The sequence below is a fragment of the Verticillium nonalfalfae genome, assembly GCF_003724135.2.
Source record: "Verticillium nonalfalfae strain VnAa140/NRRL 66861 chromosome Unknown scaffold_39, whole genome shotgun sequence".
NCBI lineage: Eukaryota > Fungi > Ascomycota > Sordariomycetes > Glomerellales > Plectosphaerellaceae > Verticillium > Verticillium nonalfalfae.
In genome coordinates, this window is record NW_021167264.1 from 198,498 (window position 1) to 220,764 (window position 22,267).

Consider the following 22,267-nt stretch of genomic DNA (forward strand, 5'->3'; position numbering starts at 1 on the left):
TGACCGACCCTTGAGGACGCTGTGTTTCCGGCATTTTGGGCTTTTGGGCCTCCCTAGGGTGCTTGTTGCTGCTGCTTTGCCGACAACTCGACATCCCGCCCACCTTCGAAGAGGACCATGTCTCGCCCCAGATCCTCAAGAGCTTCCTGCGCACTTCGTACATCCCACTAACAAGAATTCCGCCGCATTGACACTTGTGGGAGCACCGCTCGGCGCTCGACGCTCGTCTTCTTGGAACCCTCGTTAAGATCCTGGCCGCCGCTTGATCATTTAGGAACCGAACCCACATCCACTGCGTGGCTCCTCGCCGACTTTCCGGTACATCCCCTCTTCCCACTTCGGGGACCGACCTTTAAGGGGGGAACACGCCGACCGAACACGTCTTTGCGACACCGCGCCCGCCTTCGCTCGTCGCTCTCCCCCTCCATTCCTGTCGTGCTGCCATTGTACGTCCCTGTGCATGGTCGCAGATCGACATTCTGCCCGAACGAACAATCACAGCTGCCAACGCTTTTAACCGAATGGCTGTCGCTGCCGCCTCGCGCACCACCACCTCAGCCTAGTCCGGCCACTTATACAACCGCCGGCGATATATACGATGGCCTCAACAAGCGCGGCTCTCCCCTTCCTGACCCGCGCACCCAGTAATACACAATTTCCCGGTCCCCATGGACCCAATGGCCCCTGGCCCAGTCGTCGAACCTCTCTCTCCAGCTTTCCCGCCTCGCGCTCTCCCTCGCAAATGTCTAATCACTCGCGTCCTTCGCGGTCGCCGCAACCGCCCATCGCAGAGACAGACCGCTCTTCGGACCCCAGCTCCAAGTCCAAGACTCCATCGACTGGCCTGTCTTCCCAGCACTCATCCCTTTCGGCGCCGCGCCGCTACAACCCCGATGCGCACCCGCCGCGCAAGTTGCGCTCGCAGTACCCAAGAGGGTCGACTGAGAACCACGTCGAGTACATTCTTGTGGCATCATTCGACATTGACCGGGGCCCAGTGATGGAGCATCAATATCCTGTGGCGATCACAGGCGACGAACACATGCTTGCCGAGCTCATGTTACCCGACCAGGCCCATGTGCGCAACCAGGACTGGACCATATTCTTCCTGCACAAGGATACGAGTCAAGAGGAGGAAGACGAGGAGCGCAAGAGGAAAGAGAGGAGGCGTAAGAGGAGGAGGAGAAGACAAAATGAGGCTGCAGGAATCCTTGACGAAGAAGACGAGGACGGAGAAGAGGACGAAGAAGACGAAGAAGAGGATGATGACGACCTAGACGATTTTGACGACGACGAGTCCACCGACAGCGAGCCAGAAGGTGGTGAGGGTCCGCCACTTATCCACGTGCTCAACCTGGTCAACACGAAACAGGACAAGACTGTCAAGCGAGGCGCTGTTGTCAAGGCCATGGCGATTTGCACACGACACCCATTTTTACACATTTACAAGGTTGGACATGTCTTCTCAGGCCAGACCGAGTCTGCTTTACTAACCAACTTCTTAGCCTTTATTACTGTTGGCTCTGGAAGAATACTTCAAATCGCCTGTCCCAGAGACATTGTCCATGCTGTATGACGCGGTCAATGCGATGGACCTGTCTCTCATGCCCAAGCTCAGCTTGTTGGAAAGACATCTTCTGCTGGCCAGCGACAACAAAGATCTGTTTGTGGAAAAGTTTGAGCAGATGATCCAGATGCGCCTCGCTGAGGACAGGGGCGAAGAGCTCGACGACCAGCCGTTCGACGTGAATCGCAGCTTCTCAAAACAGCAGGGCATCTCAAGAGCTGGCACCAAAGCGTACATTGAGGGCCAGGGCCAGATGCAGGCCAAGTACTCGGTACCAAGAGACACACACGAATTTGAGAGCAAGGTTATGTATAAGGGAATCCCGATTCCGATCAAGATCCCAGTCGCGGTCATGCCAGAGACCGTTGGCGACTTCTCCTTGATCAAACTCATCCAAAAGTTTTCTGAATCACATGGCAAAGCAGTGCAGCCATTCCCACTGCACGCACACTTGACGACCAATGGTCCGAACACGCACCCCATCATCGTCCTCGCCAACGCCTTGTTGACGCAGAAGCGAGTCATCTTTCTCGGCCACAACTTGCCATCCGGAGAGGTGGCCGAAGCTGTACTTGCAGCGTGCGCCTTGGCTTCTGGCGGCACGTTACGGGGCTTCACCCGACACGCTTTCCCTTATACGGACTTGACCAAGATTGACGATCTGTTGAACGTCCCTGGCTTCATCGCCGGCGTGACAAATCCGACATTCGAGCTGCACCCCGAGTGGTGGGATGTTCTGTGCGACTTGCCGACGGGTAAGGTCAAGATTAGCAGCAAAATTGAGCCCGCGACGGTGACAGAGGGCATGGTATACTTCCAACAGCAGAATCCATCCTTCGCCGGGCTTGTTGGCGGCACATCGAGAATCTCTGCCGAGACAGATTTAACAGGTGATCAGGCGTTTATGCAGGACATTTTAAAGAGCATTGCCGCGCGGCGTGGTGAACGGGTCATCCGCGCAAAATGGCGCGATTGGGTAATCAAGTTCACACGAATCGCAGCCGCCTTTGAGGAGGGCGTATATGGTGCTAGTGCCCTATATATCGGTGGCGATGACTTAGACATGGGCTCCACGGGGGTTAATGGGCACGGCTACGTGTGGGTAGACGAGCCGTCGAGACAGAAGGAGCTCGCAGGCAACGTGACGAGGATCGAGGGATGGCGGAACACACGGAGCTACTACAGCTTCATCCAGGTAAGGTCACTGAACACCATGCTGCTGGATTTGACTGACACGGAAACGCAGGACCTCGCACAAATATACACAATCCGCCCGCTCAAGGGTCTGGACCTGCATCACATGCACGATCGTCTACGAACGCAGCGCCTCAACCCGGCGCAGAGCAGAGAAATCTACATTGCCTTTTCCAAGTACATTTTCTCTTACGACGAGATCTGCCTCTTCCTCAGTGTGGCACCCGAGTCACACGCTGGCTTGTTCTACCTCGCATTGGGCCTCTTCCACAAGGACCGCGAAGTGCGCACACGGACGGCGGACCTGTTGGAGCGCATTGGCGAACATGAGGCCGGGCAGCACTGGTGGAAGGGCCTCAGCAGGTTCGAGAAGCTGGCGTACATGCGCATCCGTCGCGAGACGGACGCCGACATGCGCACAAAGCTGGAGAAGGAGGGGCTGAGTCCGGAGCTGGAGAGGCGGATTAGCTAGGCGCTGTCCAGGGGTTCATCCACCACCGGGTCACGGTCCAGGGCGTCGTCAGCCGCCACCACGAGAGAGTCGTCATCCACAGAGTCGTCGTTGCGGATGCGACGCTCTCTCGGGCTGACAGCTTCCTGAATGTCTAGAGAACCCATTCCAGGGGTGGTCGTTTTCTTTCTCTTGGCGAGTTTTCTGGTCGGATCATGGGAGGCATATTTCCACGAGTTTCATGATGGGAGGAGGAAACGGGATGGCACGGGACGGAACGAAGGCATGAAGAGATACCACCTTGGAGCTCATCACTAGCACATTGCATTGCGCGCATCCCATACCAAGACACTGCGTTGGCTTCCCTGGCGTGTCGCTAGAATTTATCCTTTTTTTTGGCTGCTCTGCTTGTCTGACTACTCACTCCTCCCTCGTTGACGGCTACACGCCGAGGAACTTGGCGGCGTGGTTAACGTGGTCGTGCTGGAAAGAGGCCATGAAGAAGTATGAGTGGTCGTAGTCCTGGGACCGTCAGCTGCAGATTCGCATGAGGGGACATTTGACGCGCGGCGCTCACCTTTTGGTAGCGCAGCTCCAGACCGGACAGACCCGCCTCCTTGACGGCGGCCTCAAAGTTCTCCGGGAGGAGCTGGCCCTGCTTGTAAAAGTTGTCGCCCGTGCCCTGCGCAAGGTCAGCGTACTGTCGTCTTGACTCTCGAGGGAAGAAACGAAACCCAGACGGGGCGAGCAGGGGCTACTGACAACATCAATGAGGGCATTCAGTGGGCCCTTCCAGCCCTTGACGAGCTCGGTGGCATCGTGCTTCTTCCACTCCTCGACGTCGTCGCCGAGGTAGCCCTTGAACGCCTTCTCGCCCCAGGGGCACTTGGTCGGGTTGGCAATGGGCGCAAAGGCGCTGACGCTCTTGTACAGGCCCGGGTGCTTGAGGTACAGGGTCAGGGCGCCGTGGCCGCCCATGGAGTGGCCCGTGATGGAGACCCGCTTGAAGTCGATCCTGTCGGCAAAGTCCCTCTCGAGGAGGCCCGGCAGCTCGCGGACGAGGTACGTCTCCATCTTGTAGTTGTCGGCGTAGGGCGCCTTCTGGGCGTCGATGTAGAAGGAGGCCGCCTCGCCAAAGTCGTAGGCGTCGTTGGCGCCGGCAATGTCGAGGCCGCGGGGCGACGTGTCGGGCAGGAGGACGGCGATGCCCCACGCCGCGGCGGTGGACTGGATGAAGGACTTCTCGGTGGCGTTGTCGGGCGTGCAGGTCAGGCCGGAGAGGTAGATGAGCAGGGGCGCGGGCGACTTGGAGGACGAGGGCGGCAGGTAGAGGTTCAAGGCCATGTCGGTCTTCGTGGTGCTCGAGGCGTGGGAGAGCTTGAGGAGCTGGCCGCCAAAGGAGGCGATGGTCGCCTTGGTGGTGAATGCCATGATTGCGGTTGCTGAGAGGAGACGTGTGACGATGACAGTACTGTGCGCTTCGGTTGCTCGAGAGGGTCTCTGGAACAGAATCAAGAACTGAAGAACCAACTCGAATGGTCGTGGGAGGGGAGATGTAGGAGGAGAGAGGCTGTAGACTCCGGAGCAAGACCGAGATATCTCCAGGGCTGTTTGCTGGGCGCATCATCGGGGGAGCTCAATAACCCCACCATGGAGCTCCAACACCCCGCACTCGCAAGCCCGAAGCGTCATTGTGACGGGCCAGGCCGGCAATTGGTATTTGTTCTGCCACAACCCGGTTCCGAGCGCACGGAACGACAGTGTTCATTTGATCAGAATCACTTCATAGTCTTTTACGACTATTAGTCCAACCAAGGCGTGAGCGCTGGGAATCACACACAAGGTCTGTTTTGGAGGAGGGGAGCAGGTGAGCGCAGCCCAAGGATCGACTGTCCCATCCCGAACCAGCCCAGGACATCTTGTGTGTGTGTAGTAATACAACTGCCGAAATGAATGTTGCAATGCTGTTTCATGCGAAAAGACTTTGTGACTGCAGGGGCGTTCTCTCGGTGCCGCTGCCTCGGACGACATGTAGTAGTAAGTTTGATTGCTATCAACGCCGAAACCCAGGATCTGCTATTCGGGCTATTTCTAAACAGGTATCATTCCGGGCACCGCCAGTCTGCATCTCTTGGATCAAGACTGCGTAGTGTTTGAGGTGACAAAAACCAAATAGCATGCCATCCGCGACCAAGCCGGTCAACTTCAGTCGAACTCTCTCACAGGTTTGTTCATGATAATTGCGTGCATGCCATGGTTTTGGTTAGTTGCAGTCGACTACTGTTGATGGTCAAACACGGCCTTGGGTGTGAGAGCTCCGCTGTGACAGGCGACGCATGCTTGCCTGCCCTCTAGTCTGCACAAGCTTGAGTCCTGTTTGTCACCAAGCGCCCTAGGACGTATGCTGGCGCTGATGAAATGCTGACCATATTCATACTTGACCCTTGACTCTGGCCGTGCGCGCCGTGTGTGTTTGCCTGGGCTCTGCACCCCGCAAAGATGCAACCTGGACAAACCTGAAAGTCCACAGCCAGGAAGCTGACTGCTCGAGCGACGCACCAGGCACTACCGGCTGTTGGAAATCGAGTCTTTTTATCCTGAAACGCCGCGCTAAATTCACATGACGGCACCGTCGTCCCTGGGAAGTCGCCTCAGCAGACCGCAACGTAGTTCGAGCTACCCTGCGTCTGATGCACCTGCGGTAGGAGACTGGGCGTATGCTAACCCCCCCGAGCTGGTCCCTTGCCTGCCATCCCACATGTATGTATCGAGCCTGTTGCTCACTGGAGCAGCTCTTCGCAAGTCCAATCCTCGTAGCTGGGGGAAAGGAGTCAGCAAAACTAGCGTCTGGCGAACACCAGAGGGAAGGCTCACTATCCGTCCGGCATGTACCGGCGCACGATCAGAGGGATCTTCTTCTCGCGGAGCTCCTTGATCGCAATCTGCAGAGGATCCGTCTCGCCCTCGAGATCAACCAGCACCGGCGCGTTCATGCTGTCAAGGCCTGCGGTCAGTCCGAGGCGCTCCCGTTGTGCATAGGTCCTGGAGGTTCGTGGCCTACCTGATCTGCAGCGCCCGCGTGCCGAGAATACGGGCCTTCTCGTACTTTGTCATGTAGGGCGTCGTGGTCCGCTGGTCGTCGGGGATCTTCATGTCCTTGTGCGAGAGGGTGCTGTTCTTGGTGGCAGCGGCGGCCGCTGACGGGTCGCCGGCGTTAATGACGTTGTCCTCGCCATCCTCTTCGTCATCCTTCTTCTCGTCTTCTTCGGGGAACTCGTCGTAGTCGAATGCCTCGTCGTCATCGAAGGCGTCCTCGCTGCACGTTGGGTTAGTTTAATGTCGCCCTGTCGTGAGAGACGCGATGGCTTAGAGGGGCTAGACGTACTGCGCCCCCATATCGTGGTCATCGCCCATGTCAGACATTTTGGAGGTGAGTTGGTGGGGGTGTTTGGCGCGCGTGGGTGAGTTGGACGTGCTTTGTCGTAAATCGGTCGCGATAGGGAAGGCTTGATCAATGGAGTCGTGAAAAAATATTGAATGCGAGGCTGCGCTGCAGGGGTTCCCGCAGTTGCCTTTGTTTTCCGAAGGACCTACCTTAGCGTGGGGCCCATCTGGGCCGGGGTTTTGCCGGTGTCACAGCTGCTGAACGATAAGGCTGGTTGACGCCATCGGAAAGCGTACTTCGTTAAGAAAGCTACTGCCATGGTCCCTACTATCATTGAACTACCACCCTCGTCTGCTCACTCGAGATTGTTATAACCTGGCAAAAGGATGCCCGCGACGCAATCCACTACACCTATTCTTAACCACATCTGCTCACTTACAGTGACTTGAGTCTGTACCTGAAAACTTGACCTCGCAAACTCGCACAAGGCAAGGCATGAGGGGCATGGGGCATGTGGAGATCCACAGCACAGAATCTCAGTACCCCCTAAACGCCCTGCCTACGTTGATGATCGCTCGATTGTCGATCGCTCAAGATGCTGTCCAAAAGCTCAATCTGCCTCCTCAAGCTTGTGACCATTTGATCGTCATACTTTTCGGACGACTTGACAATCTGAGGAAACGTGTAAAGAAAGGTGGCCGTCGCGGACGCAACAATATAAAACACAAGTACTCCTAGTGAACCGCCTTTGCCAAGGTCGGATATCAGGTTGTCGGTATATGCGCAGCCCAGATAGATACCCAAACCAATGACAAACGCGTTCAAGGATAGTACGAGGAGGCCCGATGGAGCCGAGAGTAAGATGGCAGCCAGTGCTGAGGCCTCCCGGGTCAGACCCGGCCTGGCTGCGCCGTTCTCGGGTTGGAACTCTCGCTCAAGCGGCATAGACAACTCCGTGTCGTTCAATACTGGGTCTCGATATAGCTTGTTGGCTTTCTCTTGTAGCTCTGCTTGAGTGAGTGGTACGGAGAGCCAATCTGCAACGCCGGTCGATCCCAGGAGGCCGTTAAGCTCCTGCTGGACTATGAAACTGACGTAGACGGATATGACGCCGAAAGCGATGCTCGCAGTAAGGAAGGCCGAGGCAGTCCAGTGCGCTTGGCTTCTGGCCTCCAAGGACAACCCCGTGATGGCTACCTGCGCAATAATGGCGCCCTGGAAATTAGTGGTTGGAATTAGCTTACTTCATCCAACCATCAGCTGACGGGGGTGCTTACAGCCACCGCGGCCATGTTCATATTGGAGCTCAGCGACTGCCGATACTCCGATATCTCTGGTCCTGTTCCCGATAGGATTGTCTCGATGCGGTCGAGGGTCGACGACGCGTCAGGGAGCACAGTGAACAACAGTGTCGTGAGCACGCCGTTCCTGCGATACACTCGGGACAGGCGAGCGAAGCTGCCTTTTACCACCCTGATGGCGCCTAAAGCAACTCCCACCGTGGCAATAACTTCCGCCATTTAAAGACACTTGTGGGAATGTTACTCTCTTTGGTTGTTTGCGCAACCTGCCAACCCAAAAATTACCACGAGATGGGGTTGGGCACACATACTTATAGCCTCTCAGCTGATGAGCAGTCATGTGAGAGACTCTTCCTGCGGCTTGAGGCTGTATGTGGCTAGAGTGCCTCCCTCACTGCCCTGGGAAGTCCTGGCCCGCCACCTAAGCTCTGGCGATAGTGATTCTCGCGCCACCGTGAAGAAACCGATGTTTCGGGCAGACGCAGAATGACTGTCGCTTTCATTGAACTCAGAAACGTCTCCGAACTTCATCTGTATACTGGCACAGCTTGTCACCCGCTCAGATACATGGAGTGTTTCTACAAGGCGGCCACGAGTATCAGTAGAACAGAGCCTAGTCAATGCTCCGGGAGACTACACACTCGTGCTCATAACTTTCCAGTATGGCAGCTCAACACACTCTGGGGGTTTCAGTTACAATTGATCCTATTCGCCGGTAACACTGACGCCCAACAGCAGGTGCCTCCACATCCAAGTGATTCTGTGTGAGGGCCGGCTCGAAATAGTCAGACCAATGAACAGGAAGCTGAGTTGTAGATTTCTAAATGGCGTCAAAGAAAAAGTTGCCACAAAGATCATAATTTCATAAATACAATCCTCTTCATCAGACGTCGACACGAAAACAGCGCGAAAATACCAGACTGTACAGAATAAGATGCCAACAAAAGCTTCGAACTAGCTCAAGCCATGACTGACTTGCCGCTGCCACTACGATAACAGTGTCATTGCCACGCTTTTTCAAGAAGGTTGCTGAGAGCGTTTGCGACTCGGCGTGGTCACCTGAATCTCTGACGTGTCTGATGATTCTGCATCTCGCATCTCAGTATCGTGATCTCGCATCTCAGCATCGTGATCTCGCATCTCAGCATCGTGATCTCGAGTCTCTTCGACCGGATCACGCTGGAGCTCCTCCTCCTCCTAGCCAGCAATCAGTCAGCTGCCAGCGTCGACAACGCATCTTCGCCCCCAGAGGTGATGGATTCGCACTTACCTTGTCGTTGCTTGTAGCATCAGCTGACGTCTGTTTGGCTTTGGGAGTTGGAAACAAGTTTTCGTCAATGGTCCTGGTAGTTTCCCAGAAAAAAGGTGTTCCCTTGAGATCTCTCTCCATGGTCATCCACACGACCAAGGAAACTAAGGACAGAACGGAGACGGGGTCCGGGAATGTGACATAGGACAGATAAAGGCCCTGCAGCAGGGCCACCCAATGCCACCTCCATGGCATGAATGACGTCGCTGCCGATACGACATTGTAGACAGCTATATCCCAGGGCTTTGGATTGATGAATTCTCTCCAGCGTTTCGCCCGCTGCTCGTGATCATGCACGGTTTCGGTCTCGTCGCACTGTGACCGCCTGTTCAAGCGGTGCTCCCAGTAGCTTTGTAACTTGTGGTTCCGGTCCCACGGGTTTGCTTCGCAAAGAACAGCCCAGCGATGAGTCACCTCGAGTGCGACGTGCTTGTCGATATCGAAGTATTCCCTGTGGTCGGAACCGCAGTTGCACTCAAATTCGGCCCTGAAGTTTCGAAGCTCGGCATGGATCAGCCTCTCTGCCCGCTTGTATTGCCGGATAGGTCGTTGGTGGGCGTTGAGAGGCTCCAGCTTTCCTCTTTCGCACACTTTGCTAATATCGTTCAAACGCGCTTGAACAGAGTTGCTAGCTATCCCGATCTTGAACAGAAGCTTGTGGTGGCCGCACTTGACGACAGGACATACATAAATGTGTCCCACTTTCTCGGCATCTGATGATCCTCTTCCTATAGTGGGAGACTTGAGAAAGTCTCCTATACTGGCGTCAATTTGGTACGGTGATGAATTTCCAGGAGCCTTCCCATCGGAGCTTTTGTTCGTGTCGTGCTGTAAGACGATTGGTGCTGACTGTGTTTCCTGGGGTAAAGGGGGCCTTGAAGGCTGCAGAGTCTCGCCCGAGGCATGCAAGTTGGCAGGAGTCAGTGGCGCTTGGGAGCCAGCGGCTTCAACTCGTCTTTTTATCGATGTTGATTTGGCTGCTTGCGGTGGCGTAGATGGCGGTGTTGGGGTACCGTAAGGTGCTGTCTCGTTGCCCATTGGAATATGTCCGGTCATCGTTGTCTGTTCTTTCATCGCGTATAAAGGATCCGAGTTCTTCTTCCCTCTTGTAGGGGTCTTTCTAGCCTGCGGGGGTGGTGTTCCTGCCACAGATGACATGGTGGATTGGGCAGGTAGGCAAATCGACATGCTGTATGAGGAAGCTAGGTTAGTATACAGGGCACACGTTGCGAAAATAGAGTGAGGGGACAGAGACGCTCCTTATGAGCTCAGCGTAGGCGCCGAGTCAAGGCGTATGGGAACCGGGGGGTGTCTGGGAATACGCCTTACGGCCAACTTGGCAGCTGGAGGCCTTCGGGTGCGAACGATTTGAGAAGGCTGGGTAATCTAGTCCAATCCGGACTGCAGATTATGAGCCCCTGGGCCCCTACAGGTGAGGCCGGACGAGTTGGGGGCCCCAAGGGCTCGAAACTGCTCCATCACGAGTTTCCTGTCCACGCTCATGACGAAGATGGGTGTCGAATGACACGCGGGACGGTTGATTTCCTCTGGCTGCCCGTCAATTCTTGGAAAGCGTCCTGACGATTTGGTCTTCCTTCTCCAACCGCGGATCTGGTGAAGAGCTGCAGGCGCTCTCTCGCTTGTCCCGCAAAGGGCCGGGGTTCCTCATCAGGATGGTGTCAGTCGAGGGTGTTGCAGCCTTGCACCAACACACCGTGTGAATTGACATGCAGTCAACGGTCGAGAGCCATGTCACCTGACTTGACGGCACGACCAACCCAAACAGGACTAGAGCTTTTGATCGTCTGGCGAGGTCCCACAAGCCCCCGCTGAACCCTTTCCCAGCCCCACAACGCGCAAAAAGTGACCGTCACCGCCTGTTTCTGCCGCGAATTTTCTCCCATGCCCAGGCCAGTGTTCCTGCCGCTGCTTGCACTTAGAGCTTCCATTGACCAGTCTCTGACATTTTGTCCATGAAGCAGCACCGATTGTAGGCAAAGGACAAGATGTCGAAGCGCAAGGCAGCTGAAGAAGCCGAGGCTGTGATAGCCAAGAAACTGGTCGTCGAGCCCCTCGACCCCATGGGTTTGTTCAGCTCTATTGTACCCCTCCATACCGGCTTCCCACCCACTGACCAACCTTTCAGCCCAGTTAGACGATGAAGATTATGACGATACCACGAGCTACTCGGCCGATACGGCCAAGCCAGAGACGGTCTGCACGGCCACAACTGCATTGTCCAATCGCTCTCGCAAATTTCCCTCCGACTTTAAGACGATCAAGTGCACATATCCCGACTGCGAAAAGACCTTTAACCGGCCTGCCCGCCTCGCCGCTCACCTGCGCTCGCATACCGACGACCGCCCCTACAAGTGTACCCACGATGGGTGTGACAAGACGTATCGCGAGGAAAAGCATTTGCGACAGCACGTCAAGGGCTCCCACAGCCAGGAGCGTTCCTACGTGTGCACCACCGAGGATTGCGGCAAGTCCTTCCTGACCGCCACCCGCCTGCGCCGTCATCAGGAAGTCCACGCCGGCCAGAACCGCTTCCGCTGCCGCGACTACCCACCATGCGACCAGAGCTTCCGCAAGCACAACACACTACAGCGTCACATTCGCGCCGAGCATCAGGGCGGCCCCGCCTACCTCTGCCCCGAGCAGGGGTGCCACGCCGGCTTCGACTCGCAGGGCGCCCTGCGCAACCACACCAAGCGCGACCACAGCGAGCCGTGCTTCTGGTGCGACGAGTGCGAGCTCGAGGCCGACCCCAGCGGCGACCGGCCCCCGCGCCGGGTGGGCTTCACGAGCCTGCTGCTCCTCCAGACGCACATCCGCAAGGAGCACCTCAACTGCATCTTCTGTGACCAAAAGTGCAAGGGGCAGGCCGAGCTCGAGCGCCACGTCGAGCTCTACCACTCGGGCATCCCGCTTGAGGCCCGCAAGACGATCCCCTGCGCCTGGCCCGGCTGCGACAAAAAGTTTACCAAGAAGAGCAACCTCAACGCCCACGTCCGCTCCGCCCACGAGGGCCTCCGCTTCGTCTGCGGCCAGGCCGAGCACGCCACGACCGCCGACCTCGCCGCCTGGCCGCGCGAGCAGGGGTGCGGCACGGCCTTTGTGACCAAGGGCAACCTCGAGGCCCACATCCGCCACGTCCACCTCGGCATCGAGCGGCCCGTCCCCGCGCCCCTCGCCGACCGCGACGACGACGGCGCCGGCACCGCCGCCGCACACCAGAAGCGCAGGCGCACGACCACGACCGTCATGGACCAGGTCGCCGGCACCGACCGCCCCATCGCCTGCACCATGCCCCACTGCGCCGAGCGCTTCTTCCGCGCCCACGACCTCGACCTCCACCTCGCACACCACCCGCCCTCGCCGATCGAGGCCGAAGTCCTCCGCCTCGGCACCGAGGCCTCGGCCGATGACACGTCCGCGACGGCCCACCCGCAGCAGCAGGACGATGTCGCCGACCGCCCCATGCCCGAGCTGCCCTTCCTCGGCGTCAGCCAGGAGATCGTCTACCGCGACGAGGCGGACCCCGTCATCCGCGTGCCGCAGGACGACGACTTTTGGATCGGCGCCGGCGACGCGTTTGGGCTCGACGCGGCGGCCGTGCCGGGGACCGCCGGCCAGCAGGACGTGACGTGGCAGCATGACGAGGCGGCGATGCGGGCGCTGATTGACGAGGACTTCAGCCGCTTCATTGACCCGGCGCTCGGGGAGGGCATGTTCGCCATGGAGTGAGGTGTGCGCGCGCGTGTTTGTACCTTGTGTGGAGCGCTGTGGGCATGACGGAATTACGACGAAGAGGCTGGACCAAAATAAAGGGGCATGACGTTATGAGCTGTAGGGATACCCGGCCATGAGCCACAACATTAGAGTACATGTCAAGACAACCAATTGACACGGGACATTTCTCTCCAGTCTCCGTGTACACAAATCGAACTCGGCTTGCGAAGGGAACGACCGTCTTCAAGTTGCCCCTCACTGCGTGCATGAAATGAAGAGCCTAACCAGCAAGTACATCAAACCTCATCGAACCAGTCACGGAAGAACACGAGAGTGGTATGCCCAGCTGAGCTGCGGGCTCAACATGACTCTATATGTATATATGCCGGAAAGACTCATTCCCAGTGCGCCCAAACAGCAAGCACGCCCCCCCCCCCCCAGCAATCCATACTCAAACAGCCAACACCAATGAGGACAGCCTGGTAACGCCTTATACCTAAACGCAAGTTGTGAGATGCAGTGACCCGCCGAGACTCGTGTATCGCCTCTCAATGCGCCGATGCAATCGCGCTGCTGACGCCGAGCAGCGCCATGCCCAGAAAGCCGAAGAAGATGCAGAGGTTGCGGTTGTGGTCGAGGCAGAGCGCCTCGACGAAAAGCTGCAGCGCCACGCTGACCATGATGCCCGCGGTGACGGCGAACATGCATGCGTAGGCGACAGCGCTGGGAGCCATGTGGGTGTGGTTGGCAATGCGAAACCAGAGCACGGCAATGGCAGCGCCTAGGGGCTGCGAGAGACCGCCGAGGAGGGAGGACCATAGCAGAGCCCGAAGACGGGACCCAAGAGCCATGTAGAGCGGGAGGGCCATGGCGAAACCCTCACTGATGTTGTGAACGAAAAGAGCCATGAAGACGCTGAAGCCCAGGCTCGGGTTCGCGTGGTTGGTGGCGTAGGTGATGAAACCCTCAGGAAACTTGTGCAGGGCGATGGCAATAGAGGTCTGCAGGCCGAGCGAGAGAAACGCATTGGTAGGGACGTGGTGATGGTGCTGCGCCTCGACATCTTCCTCCATAGAGGAGCAGTCCTCACTCTGCACCTCGGTGTCAGCCTCCTCGAGGTTCCCGTTCAGGGGTTCGCGAGACGCCGTGCGGCTCCTGGGGTGTCGCGGGCTGGCAGGAGACCCTATCGATTCGACGTCTTCTTCCCGTTCGCGACTGTGCGGTCCGCTCGAGCTTGGAGGAAAGTGGCCGGTCGAGGGGCGGACCACGGTGGAATGCCGCGACGAGGCCGCGGAGCGGCTGCCCAGATGCTTGAAGCACTCTTGTCCGCAGGGATCCGTGTAGCCGAAGCAGGGCCCTCCTTCGTCACAGTTGCTTTTGGTGTCCTTGACAAAGGACATGACGCGTTTCTGGACCTGTGCCATGGACGGTCGACGATCAACGGTGAGAGTGCGGCTTCTCACCACCGTCCTGGCCGGCATGGTCTGTCTCGTGTTCAGTCGTCTCCCCGATGCAGGCCTGGCACTGCCTTCCTCGGACAGCGTGTTGAGCAGCGGGGTCGACTCGTGGGCGGCTCCGTTGGCGTGAGGGTGTCCATGTCCGTGAGGGTGTCCATGGTCATGGCCATCGGCGTCGTCGGCATCATGCTTGTGATGCGTATGGCGGTCGCTGACGCGCGAGGACGTTTTGCGACTGAGGCTTCGGGAGCGGTGTTCGTTCTCGTCGTGGGTGTGATCGCAGTCGACAACGTGGGACGGCATGAATTGGTGCAATACTCGCGAGACGGCCTGAATGCCGACAAAGCCGCCGATGAAGCAGCCCATGAGAATGGCGCCGGCAATCTGATCCGAGTAACCGCCTTCTTTGAGATAGGACTTGGCTTCGGGGAGCATGCTGTAGAGCGCGGAGAATTGCTGTGGAAGAAGACGATCAGTCAGCTTGCGGTTCCCATGATGCTTGGCGGGCGTGTCGGAGGTTGGAGGGGCTGGAGGGGCTGGATGCACGCAAAAGGCGAAGGGACGCACCATGACACCGAAGCTCAAGCTGAGAGCGCACGCGAGGAAGACATTGCTGTCCTGGATGCGAAAATCTCGCTTGCCGGGGAGTCGACAAATGAGCAGGTCAACGTAGATGATACTCGCACCGACGACACAAGCTGTCAGACTGTGAGCAGAGCGCAGAGGACGACAGAAGCATGCCAAGTGCCAAGAGACAAGAGGCTCGTTGCCTATGACAGGGTCACCCACCAATGCCGCTGACCAGGCACATGATCCATCCACGCGTGTCATTGTCCAGAGACGCAGGCTCCATGGCGTCGGACATCAAGGGCAACCACCCGCCTCTTTACGATCTGTTCCTGAAAAGAGGCTGACCCGAGCGCATGGCACGTTGAGGATGATCGGAGAGGAAGCAGCGAAAGATGGTCGCCGAGTCGGTCAAAAAGGCTTTTTTTGGTGGTGGTTGTGGCAGCGCTGTTGGACGTCTGGATGGTCGACTCTGACGAATCAGTTGGAGCGAGTTTGCTGACCTGGGACTTGGTGCTCTCTGGTGGGGGGGAGGCGATGCGGAGTTAGGTGGGCGAGGATTTCGAGTTCCAGAGGAGGAAGAGGGGCAGACGGTGGTGCCGCGAGGTGCTGGTGCTGCTCGTGCTGCAGGACAGGACTCGGGGTGATGAATAGGGATGCCGTAGGATGGCGAGTTGCAAAGAGCAGCCAGGGAATCAAGTCGAGCGAGCCGAATGCAGTGGTAGGATGGCGATCGAGGAAGAAAGAAAGCAGTCGTCACTCACTGGTAGCAGGAGTCGCAGACACAGACGCAGACGCAGACGCAGACGATTCGCAATTGGGGAAAGGTGGGGGCACCCGGGACACTTAAGCTTCGCATCTTGGGAGCAGGGGTCAGACAAGAGCGTACCCAGCTGCCGTGGTACGTACCCTGTCGGTCTCCAGACCCAGACCGCCTTTGGGCCATCACCAGCGACATACATGCATGCCCGGCCATCAAGGTCCCCATCCCCGCAAGCTTCCACTGCCTGAGGTTTTCTTGGCTGCCTCTGACTACCTTACCTGCCTACCTAGGTACGTCTGAAAGGGGCGTGATCTTGCTTCAGAATGCCATGCCTGCCTGTCGAGTCAGCATGCCAGTTCACCCTAGGTACTTTAGTCAGTTGTGCCCTTTCGCCTCATCAAAACAGTGAGGCTGTCTTGGCTTGACAGAGGCAGAGAGAGGCCAAGGCAGAGGCCGAGAGGCAGACTGTTTTCAAAACGCCCCAACGATGCCCCAAACGCGCATGGACAGGCCTGCTCATCGACACGGCCCGTCCCTGCAGACCGCTGATTGCTTGTGATGGTAGCGTCGATCGTAGGCCAAACCTTCAAGGACCTCGTCACGAGTATGAGCAGCTGATCTGTTGCTGTCATGCTGGACGCGTGCTGCGGCTTGCGAAATAAAGTAAGAAAATCACAGTGAATTTGTATGACGCAAATCTACACAAATCTACAGAACCACGGCGCTCAGTTTGCTTGGTTTTCAGTCCGAGTTGGAGTGCAGTGGCAGCTTCGCATTCCCATGTCGTGGGGGTACCCAACAGGAGATGAGGTGCCTAGCCCACGAGTCTTCGACGGCACCTTGAGGGACAGTAGCAGGTACCACAGCGCGTCAAGCATGGGCAACGCCCGGCAGGCAGACAAACAGACAGGCAGGCAGGTGTCCCAGTCGCGGGGCCACAGAGGATGACGGGCAGGACAAGTGGAGCCTCTCGTGCGCGTAGCAGCCGACTGACCTAGGCCTACATGTATCTACCTCAGGTACCTACCTCAGGCGCCGACCTCACAGTACCGTAAGCCAGGTACCTACCTCAGGCGCCTACCTCGCAGTACCGTAAGCCAGGTACCTATGTACTAAAGCAATGTGCCCTGAAGGTAGCGGACACTCGACCGGCAGAATATCGGCTGGCGCCCAGGCTCAACCTCCCCTGTAACGGTCCCTGAAGATCCCCTGGCGGAACACGGCCTAAAATTTGCCAGAACCCCAACTTTGGTCCGGCCCTTCGAAGGGGGTCCCATCTGCCATCTTGTCATCTGCATCTGCCATCTGCTCGATCAGAGACAACCTCGCACACCTCCTTCACCACATGCCCACCTCCCCCCGCGTGGCCCCCTCCAAGTCATCAGAGCATCGCTCCTGACGTTGCCGCTCTCTCTCTTCTTCCTTCTCCTCACTTCTTCCCTTTTTTTCCCACTCGCCTACTTACTATATTTCCCCCTTGTTCCCACGCAGCGCCGCCCGCCCCGTCTTCACCATGTCGAAAACCGCCTCCATTGCCCTCGTCGCTGCCCTCGGCGCTGGAAGTGGCGCCGCTCTCACCGCAACCATGTACTCTCTCCGCTCGTCCAAGCAGCCCGAGGCCACCCTCCATGTCCCGACACACCTGGCCGCCGCGCCGACTGTGCCTGTGCCCGCCTCGCAAATCTTCACCAACCCACCACCACCACCACCACCCGCCGCCGCCGCGGGGCCACACGCGAACCTCCCCGTCCTCAAGCCTGTCGACCCCGCCGGCTGGTTCGAGTATGGCTTCCCCGGCCCCCACGCCGACATATCCTCGCGCGCCTCCCTCGTGAGCGCCTACGACCGCCGCACACGCAACCCCCACTGGGTCGTCGAGCACATCACGCCGGCCTCGCTCGCCGCCCGCGACGCCGACCGCAAGCACTCGGTCTTCCTCGAGGACCCCCAGGTGCCCGGCAAGTTCCAGGCCAAGCTCAAGGACTACTTCCGCTCGGGCTACGACCGCGGCCACCAGGTCCCCGCCGCCGACGCAAAGTGGTCCCAGGCGGCCATGGACGACACGTTCTACCTCACCAACATGTGCCCCCAGGTCGGCGACGGCTTCAACCGCGACTACTGGGCCCACTTTGAGGACTTCTGCCGCCGCCTCACCCAGCGCTACCCCAGCGTCCGCGTCGCCACGGGGCCCCTCTACCTGCCCAAGCGCGACCCCGTCGACGGCAAGTGGTACACGCGCTACGAGGTCATCGGCAGCCCCCCGAGCGTCGCCGTCCCCACCCACTTTTACAAGGTCATCCTCGCCGAGGACGGCAGGCCCGGCGGCAACGTCGCCGTCGGCGCCTTTGTCCTGCCCAACGCCCCCATCCCCAACGACAAGCCCCTCGCCGACTTTGAGATGCCCCTCGAGGCCGTCGAGCGCGCCACCGGCCTCGAGTTCGCTCCCAAGCTGCCCGTCCAGCGCCGCAGGCGCCTGTGCGCCGACGCCAGCTGCGCCATTGTCGTCAAGGACTACAGCGACAGGCAGAAGCAGCTCGGCGGCAAGGGAGCGCCGCGGTCGTAGGCGCGAGGTCGACGGGTCTGTTTGTTTATTTTGTACTATAGGATCTTGTCGTGTAGAGAGAGAGAGAGAGAGAGAGAGAGAGAGAGAGAGAGAGAGAGAGAGAGAAAGAGAGAGAAGGGAACACGGACGACTCTTCACGGCCTTCATGGTGCACCGGATCATTTTCTACATGGCATTGTACGCATACCTTTTTTTGTAGAAACACGGCGCGAGCATGGGACGATCGGCACGGGGCTTCCCTCCGATCCCCCCAAACACAGTAGCATATGCCCCCCCCGCACCCCCCTAGATAGAAACCCAAGGGCAACATGACATACTACATCGAACTGCATCACCATGCTTGTGACAGATCACCACCGTCGAACGAAGGAACACGACATGAATAAATAAAGAGCTTCCATGGCCGGGTTCTGTCCTGCGCGTCGCCGTCCAAAAACGCCATTGGGTATCTACCCGATTTTCTACGTACCCCCTTCTCCTACGCGCCCTGGACTCATCCAGCACGGCGTGGCACCTCACTGTTGTACATGCTTCTCCACGGCGCCCCACCACCACGCGCGTCAACGCCCCGGTCACCTCGCGCGCGTGTAGTGCCCTCTCCGCTGCTCCGCCTTGAGGCTGTCCTCCTGACTGGGCAGCGGCGCCCGTCTCCGCGCGAGAGCAGCTTCGTCCTCGAGGCTGCCGCCGCCGGGAGCCCCAAAGTTGGGAAGAGGCGGGGGCCCGCCGAGACCGGGCACGGGCGGCGGCGGCGGCGGGAAGCCGTGCGGCATGCCCGGCGGCGGCATGAAGCCCGGCGGAGGAATCATGCTGCCGGGCAGTGGTGGCGGGAAACCGCCTGGTGGAGGAGGGGGGAGGGTGCCGCCTGCCTTCTGGATCATCTCGGCAATCTTGGCGAGGTCGGCTGGGTTGCTGGGATCGATGCCGCCTGGGAGCGGGAGCGGCGGTGCACCGTGGAGGCCGGGGAGGGGGAAGGGGAGAGGGGGCGGGGCCGCGCCGCCGACGCCGGGGATCATGGGGGGCGGTGGCACAGGGTGCGTGCCGTTGGGCTGCGGGAGGCCGGGTAGGCCTGCGAGACCTGGGAGGCCGGGCAGACCGGGGAGACCGGGGAGACCGGGGAGACCGGGGAGACCTGGGAAGCCTGGGACGGCGGCCTGCTTGAGAGGCATCTTCTGGTCGACAAGACCCTCGGCTTCGTCCTCCATCTCCTGCTCCTCTTCCTCCTGGCGCTGGCGACGCATGCCGCGGCGGTCCCAGGTTCCCTGTGCTTCGGCGGCGGCCTCGCCGATGTGATACCTGTCCTGGAGGACGTCCTTGTCACCTGGCCTGGAGCGGGACCAGAAGCGGGTAATCCTGTCGTTGGAGCCGGATGCGAGAATGTGGCCGAGGGGATGCCAGTCGAGTGACCAAATGGCGAAATCATGGGCGAAGGGGACCTTGTGCGACGGGTATATCGTCTGGGCAGTCGTGCCGGACGGGTCTGTCGTGTCGTAGGGGGCGATGCCGGCATTCTGGCCGGGCGGTGTGTTGGGTTGATCGGTGATGTAGTGGTGGAGCGAGCCGTCGTGGCCGCCTGTCGTGAGGAGGTTGGCGTGCTGGGGGTGCCAGGTCAGGGTCGAGATGTCCTTCTCATGTCCCTTGAGCAGACACACATCGCGCATCATGCGCAGGTCGAAGACGCGGGCGGTCTGATCCCGAGCAGATGTGGCGAGGCAGTCGCCCTGGACCTTCTCGAAGAGAGTCTTGGTGATGGTGTTCTTGTGACCGTGCAATGTCGTCAGGCAGCGGCCTGTCCTGGGGTCCCACAGCTTGACCAAGTGGTCCTTGGAACCAGACACCAGAAGACCCTTGTAGGGGTGCCAGTCGCAGCTCTTGGCGTCCCAGCCGTGGCCCTTGAGCACAGATTCCTCCACACCTCCGGCAAAGTCGAAAATCTTGAGTGACGAGTCGTCGCACGCGGTGACGAATTTCGAGTCGTTTGGCGCGAATGCGAGGTCTCGAATAGGATCGTTGTGCGCCGTGATACTCTGCAAATTGTTAAAGTTTGGTTGCCAGTACTTGACGATGCCGTCGTGGTCAGCCGAAAGGAGCCAGTCGTTGTTGTGCGAGTAGGCGAGAGTGCGGATGGCAGAATCGTGCGCCTGCATGATGGTCTCAAAGTTGAAGCCGGTGCCGTTCCAGAGGGTGAACTCGCCACTGCTCGAGGCGGTCAACAGGCGACGGCCCTCGGGCGTCCATCGAACGACGTTGACGGGGTGCTTGATCTTGTTAAGAGAGGAATGAAGGTGCTTCACGGGCAGGGCATCATGCAGGTCACCCGTCGTGGTTGCTGGTGGATGGAACTGGAAAGTATGAGACAGGATCGCGAAACGGATGGACGGTTTCTTACGTCGGAGATGTAGCTGGCAGAGGGCTTCTCAGCCTCCTCATTTGAGAAGAAGCCCGTGCCGGGATTGCGGTCGCGCATCCACTGAGAGACGGTTGCGCCATAGTCAGTAACGGGGCCTGGACCATGTAAGCTGGGATCTTGAGATTCTTCATCATGAGGGATACCTACGGCGGCCTCTCACGGCTCTCGGCTGATGGAGATCATCACCGTCGGGACCTCCTCGACGGGAGTAATCCCCACGGGGTTCATACGCCATGACGCTATCTCATGAAGAAAGAGTATGTCTCGAGGCGGATATAGAAAGCGATACTTTGAAGATGATGCGAGTCGACAGCTGGCGGCCTGTGATGAGATGTGGTGATGGACAATATCCCAAGCTGTTGAAGATGAGCCCTTCTTTGGGCTACAAGGCCTAGGCACGTCGCCAATGACAAGAGGAAGTGAAGCGCGTCGTGGCACGGGCCATGGTGCAGGTCACATGGAGATAAAGCTCTCCATTCTTATCGAGGAAAAACTTCGGCTTCAAAGACCAAGGCGCTCGCTCCACCTACAGTCGGAGAACGAGGCGATTTCACATGTGACAGTAACAGTGAACTTCAGCCACAGCCCACAGGCTAGGCAGCTCGCTACCCACCTACCTCACCCACAGGGAGGCCGAGTGGAGGGCCTGGACATGCGCTGGGGCGCTATCCGGCTGTAGGGCCTCCGGCTGTAGGGCCACCCGCAGCCGCCAGAAGCAGCCGGTGGGTCGTCGCCGTCCCACTGAAGGCCGCCGGAGGACTGCTGCAGTTGAGGACGCTAAGGTGCTGGAACGATGGAGCTACACTGACGCACGCTTAGTACCTGGGCATACATGGTACAGCACACACACACACACACACACACGCAAGACTTCCCAACAAGGTCGACTGCATGCATGCAGCACCTCAGGGTGCAGAATGCAGAGCGCAAGACAGGATTGCATCTTTTCTCTTTTTTTCCCCCCCTTTCCTTCCAATGACTGACAGCATGGCCTGGCCATCGATTGTCCATTCTTCTAGTGGTCTCCTGCAAGCCACAGAATTGCCTGCATTCCCCTTCCAATTGCTGCTCCCTTTCCCCCCACGTAGTCTCGTCATTCCACGACAGGACACGCTCGAGCTCATGGCCAACGTCGTTTTGATTGATAACAGCCCGCCAAGTCGGTTCGGAACCAAGCGTCCTCGAAAGAGTGTGTTTTCCTGCATCAAGTGCATCAACGGTCCCTAGGAGGGGTTGATTGGAACTCCGCCCCGTCCGCCACTCCCTAAGGCCTGCGCCGCGCCGCGTATGGTCTCGTCTGAGGTACATATTGACCTACCATCCATGCCATGCTCTGCCTTGCCTCGCCTTACCTTACCTGGCAGTTGGTGGCCCGAAGACTGAACAGAGTCGGTTGGTGCCTCGGCGGCTCGTGTTTGATCTGCCGTCGTCTTTTTAATTCTCGCTTGCTCTCTCGCCTTTGGGTTGTCTCAATCCCACCATTCATCCCACTACTGTTGTCGCATTATTGCCGGCCACACCTGCTACTTCCTGCTTCCTGCTCATTCCTATCTTATCGCCCCCCCCCC

At 58.6% G+C, this 22,267-nt stretch overlaps 9 protein-coding genes across 9 annotated transcripts; 3 read left to right on the top strand and 6 right to left on the bottom strand.

Moving 5' to 3' along the window:
• Positions 1–742: 742 nt before the first annotated feature.
• On the top strand, positions 743–3,233 carry D7B24_005887 (uncharacterized protein; the record flags this gene model as incomplete). The annotated part of the gene is made up of 3 exons (XM_028640032.1): positions 743–1,450; positions 1,506–2,762; positions 2,814–3,233. 3 exons carry the CDS (start codon positions 743–745, stop codon positions 3,231–3,233), a joined length of 2,385 nt encoding a protein of 794 aa, XP_028495697.1.
• A 420-nt stretch (positions 3,234–3,653) lies between these two features.
• Positions 3,654–4,643, bottom strand: D7B24_005888 (uncharacterized protein; the record flags this gene model as incomplete). The annotated part of the gene is made up of 3 exons (XM_028640033.1): positions 3,654–3,734; positions 3,790–3,894; positions 3,975–4,643. 3 exons carry the CDS (start codon positions 4,641–4,643, stop codon positions 3,654–3,656), a joined length of 855 nt encoding a protein of 284 aa, XP_028495698.1.
• A 1,349-nt stretch (positions 4,644–5,992) lies between these two features.
• On the bottom strand, positions 5,993–6,635 carry RPB6 (DNA-directed RNA polymerases I II and III subunit RPABC2; the record flags this gene model as incomplete). The annotated part of the gene is made up of 4 exons (XM_028640034.1): positions 5,993–6,029; positions 6,087–6,206; positions 6,274–6,528; positions 6,598–6,635. The coding sequence occupies 4 exons, from the start codon at positions 6,633–6,635 to the stop codon at positions 5,993–5,995; spliced, it is 450 nt and encodes a 149-aa protein (XP_028495699.1).
• A 508-nt stretch (positions 6,636–7,143) lies between these two features.
• Positions 7,144–8,117, bottom strand: D7B24_005890 (uncharacterized protein; the record flags this gene model as incomplete). Its single annotated transcript, XM_028640035.1, has 2 exons — positions 7,144–7,812; positions 7,875–8,117. 2 exons carry the CDS (start codon positions 8,115–8,117, stop codon positions 7,144–7,146), a joined length of 912 nt encoding a protein of 303 aa, XP_028495700.1.
• A 798-nt stretch (positions 8,118–8,915) lies between these two features.
• On the bottom strand, positions 8,916–10,365 carry D7B24_005891 (uncharacterized protein; the record flags this gene model as incomplete). Its single annotated transcript, XM_028640036.1, has 2 exons — positions 8,916–9,095; positions 9,169–10,365. The coding sequence occupies 2 exons, from the start codon at positions 10,363–10,365 to the stop codon at positions 8,916–8,918; spliced, it is 1,377 nt and encodes a 458-aa protein (XP_028495701.1).
• Positions 10,366–11,213: 848 nt separating this feature from the next.
• Positions 11,214–12,957, top strand: D7B24_005892 (uncharacterized protein; the record flags this gene model as incomplete). Its single annotated transcript, XM_028640037.1, has 2 exons — positions 11,214–11,292; positions 11,354–12,957. The coding sequence occupies 2 exons, from the start codon at positions 11,214–11,216 to the stop codon at positions 12,955–12,957; spliced, it is 1,683 nt and encodes a 560-aa protein (XP_028495702.1).
• A 533-nt stretch (positions 12,958–13,490) lies between these two features.
• On the bottom strand, positions 13,491–15,252 carry D7B24_005893 (uncharacterized protein; the record flags this gene model as incomplete). The annotated part of the gene is made up of 3 exons (XM_028640038.1): positions 13,491–14,855; positions 14,967–15,097; positions 15,189–15,252. 3 exons carry the CDS (start codon positions 15,250–15,252, stop codon positions 13,491–13,493), a joined length of 1,560 nt encoding a protein of 519 aa, XP_028495703.1.
• A 1,990-nt stretch (positions 15,253–17,242) lies between these two features.
• Positions 17,243–18,292, top strand: NUC1 (nuclease; the record flags this gene model as incomplete). The annotated part of the gene is made up of 1 exon (XM_028640039.1): positions 17,243–18,292. The coding sequence occupies one exon, from the start codon at positions 17,243–17,245 to the stop codon at positions 18,290–18,292; it is 1,050 nt and encodes a 349-aa protein (XP_028495704.1).
• A 572-nt stretch (positions 18,293–18,864) lies between these two features.
• On the bottom strand, positions 18,865–21,144 carry WDR33 (WD repeat-containing protein 33; the record flags this gene model as incomplete). The annotated part of the gene is made up of 4 exons (XM_028640040.1): positions 18,865–20,631; positions 20,679–20,794; positions 20,847–20,942; positions 21,099–21,144. 4 exons carry the CDS (start codon positions 21,142–21,144, stop codon positions 18,865–18,867), a joined length of 2,025 nt encoding a protein of 674 aa, XP_028495705.1.
• Positions 21,145–22,267: the final 1,123 nt, after the last annotated feature.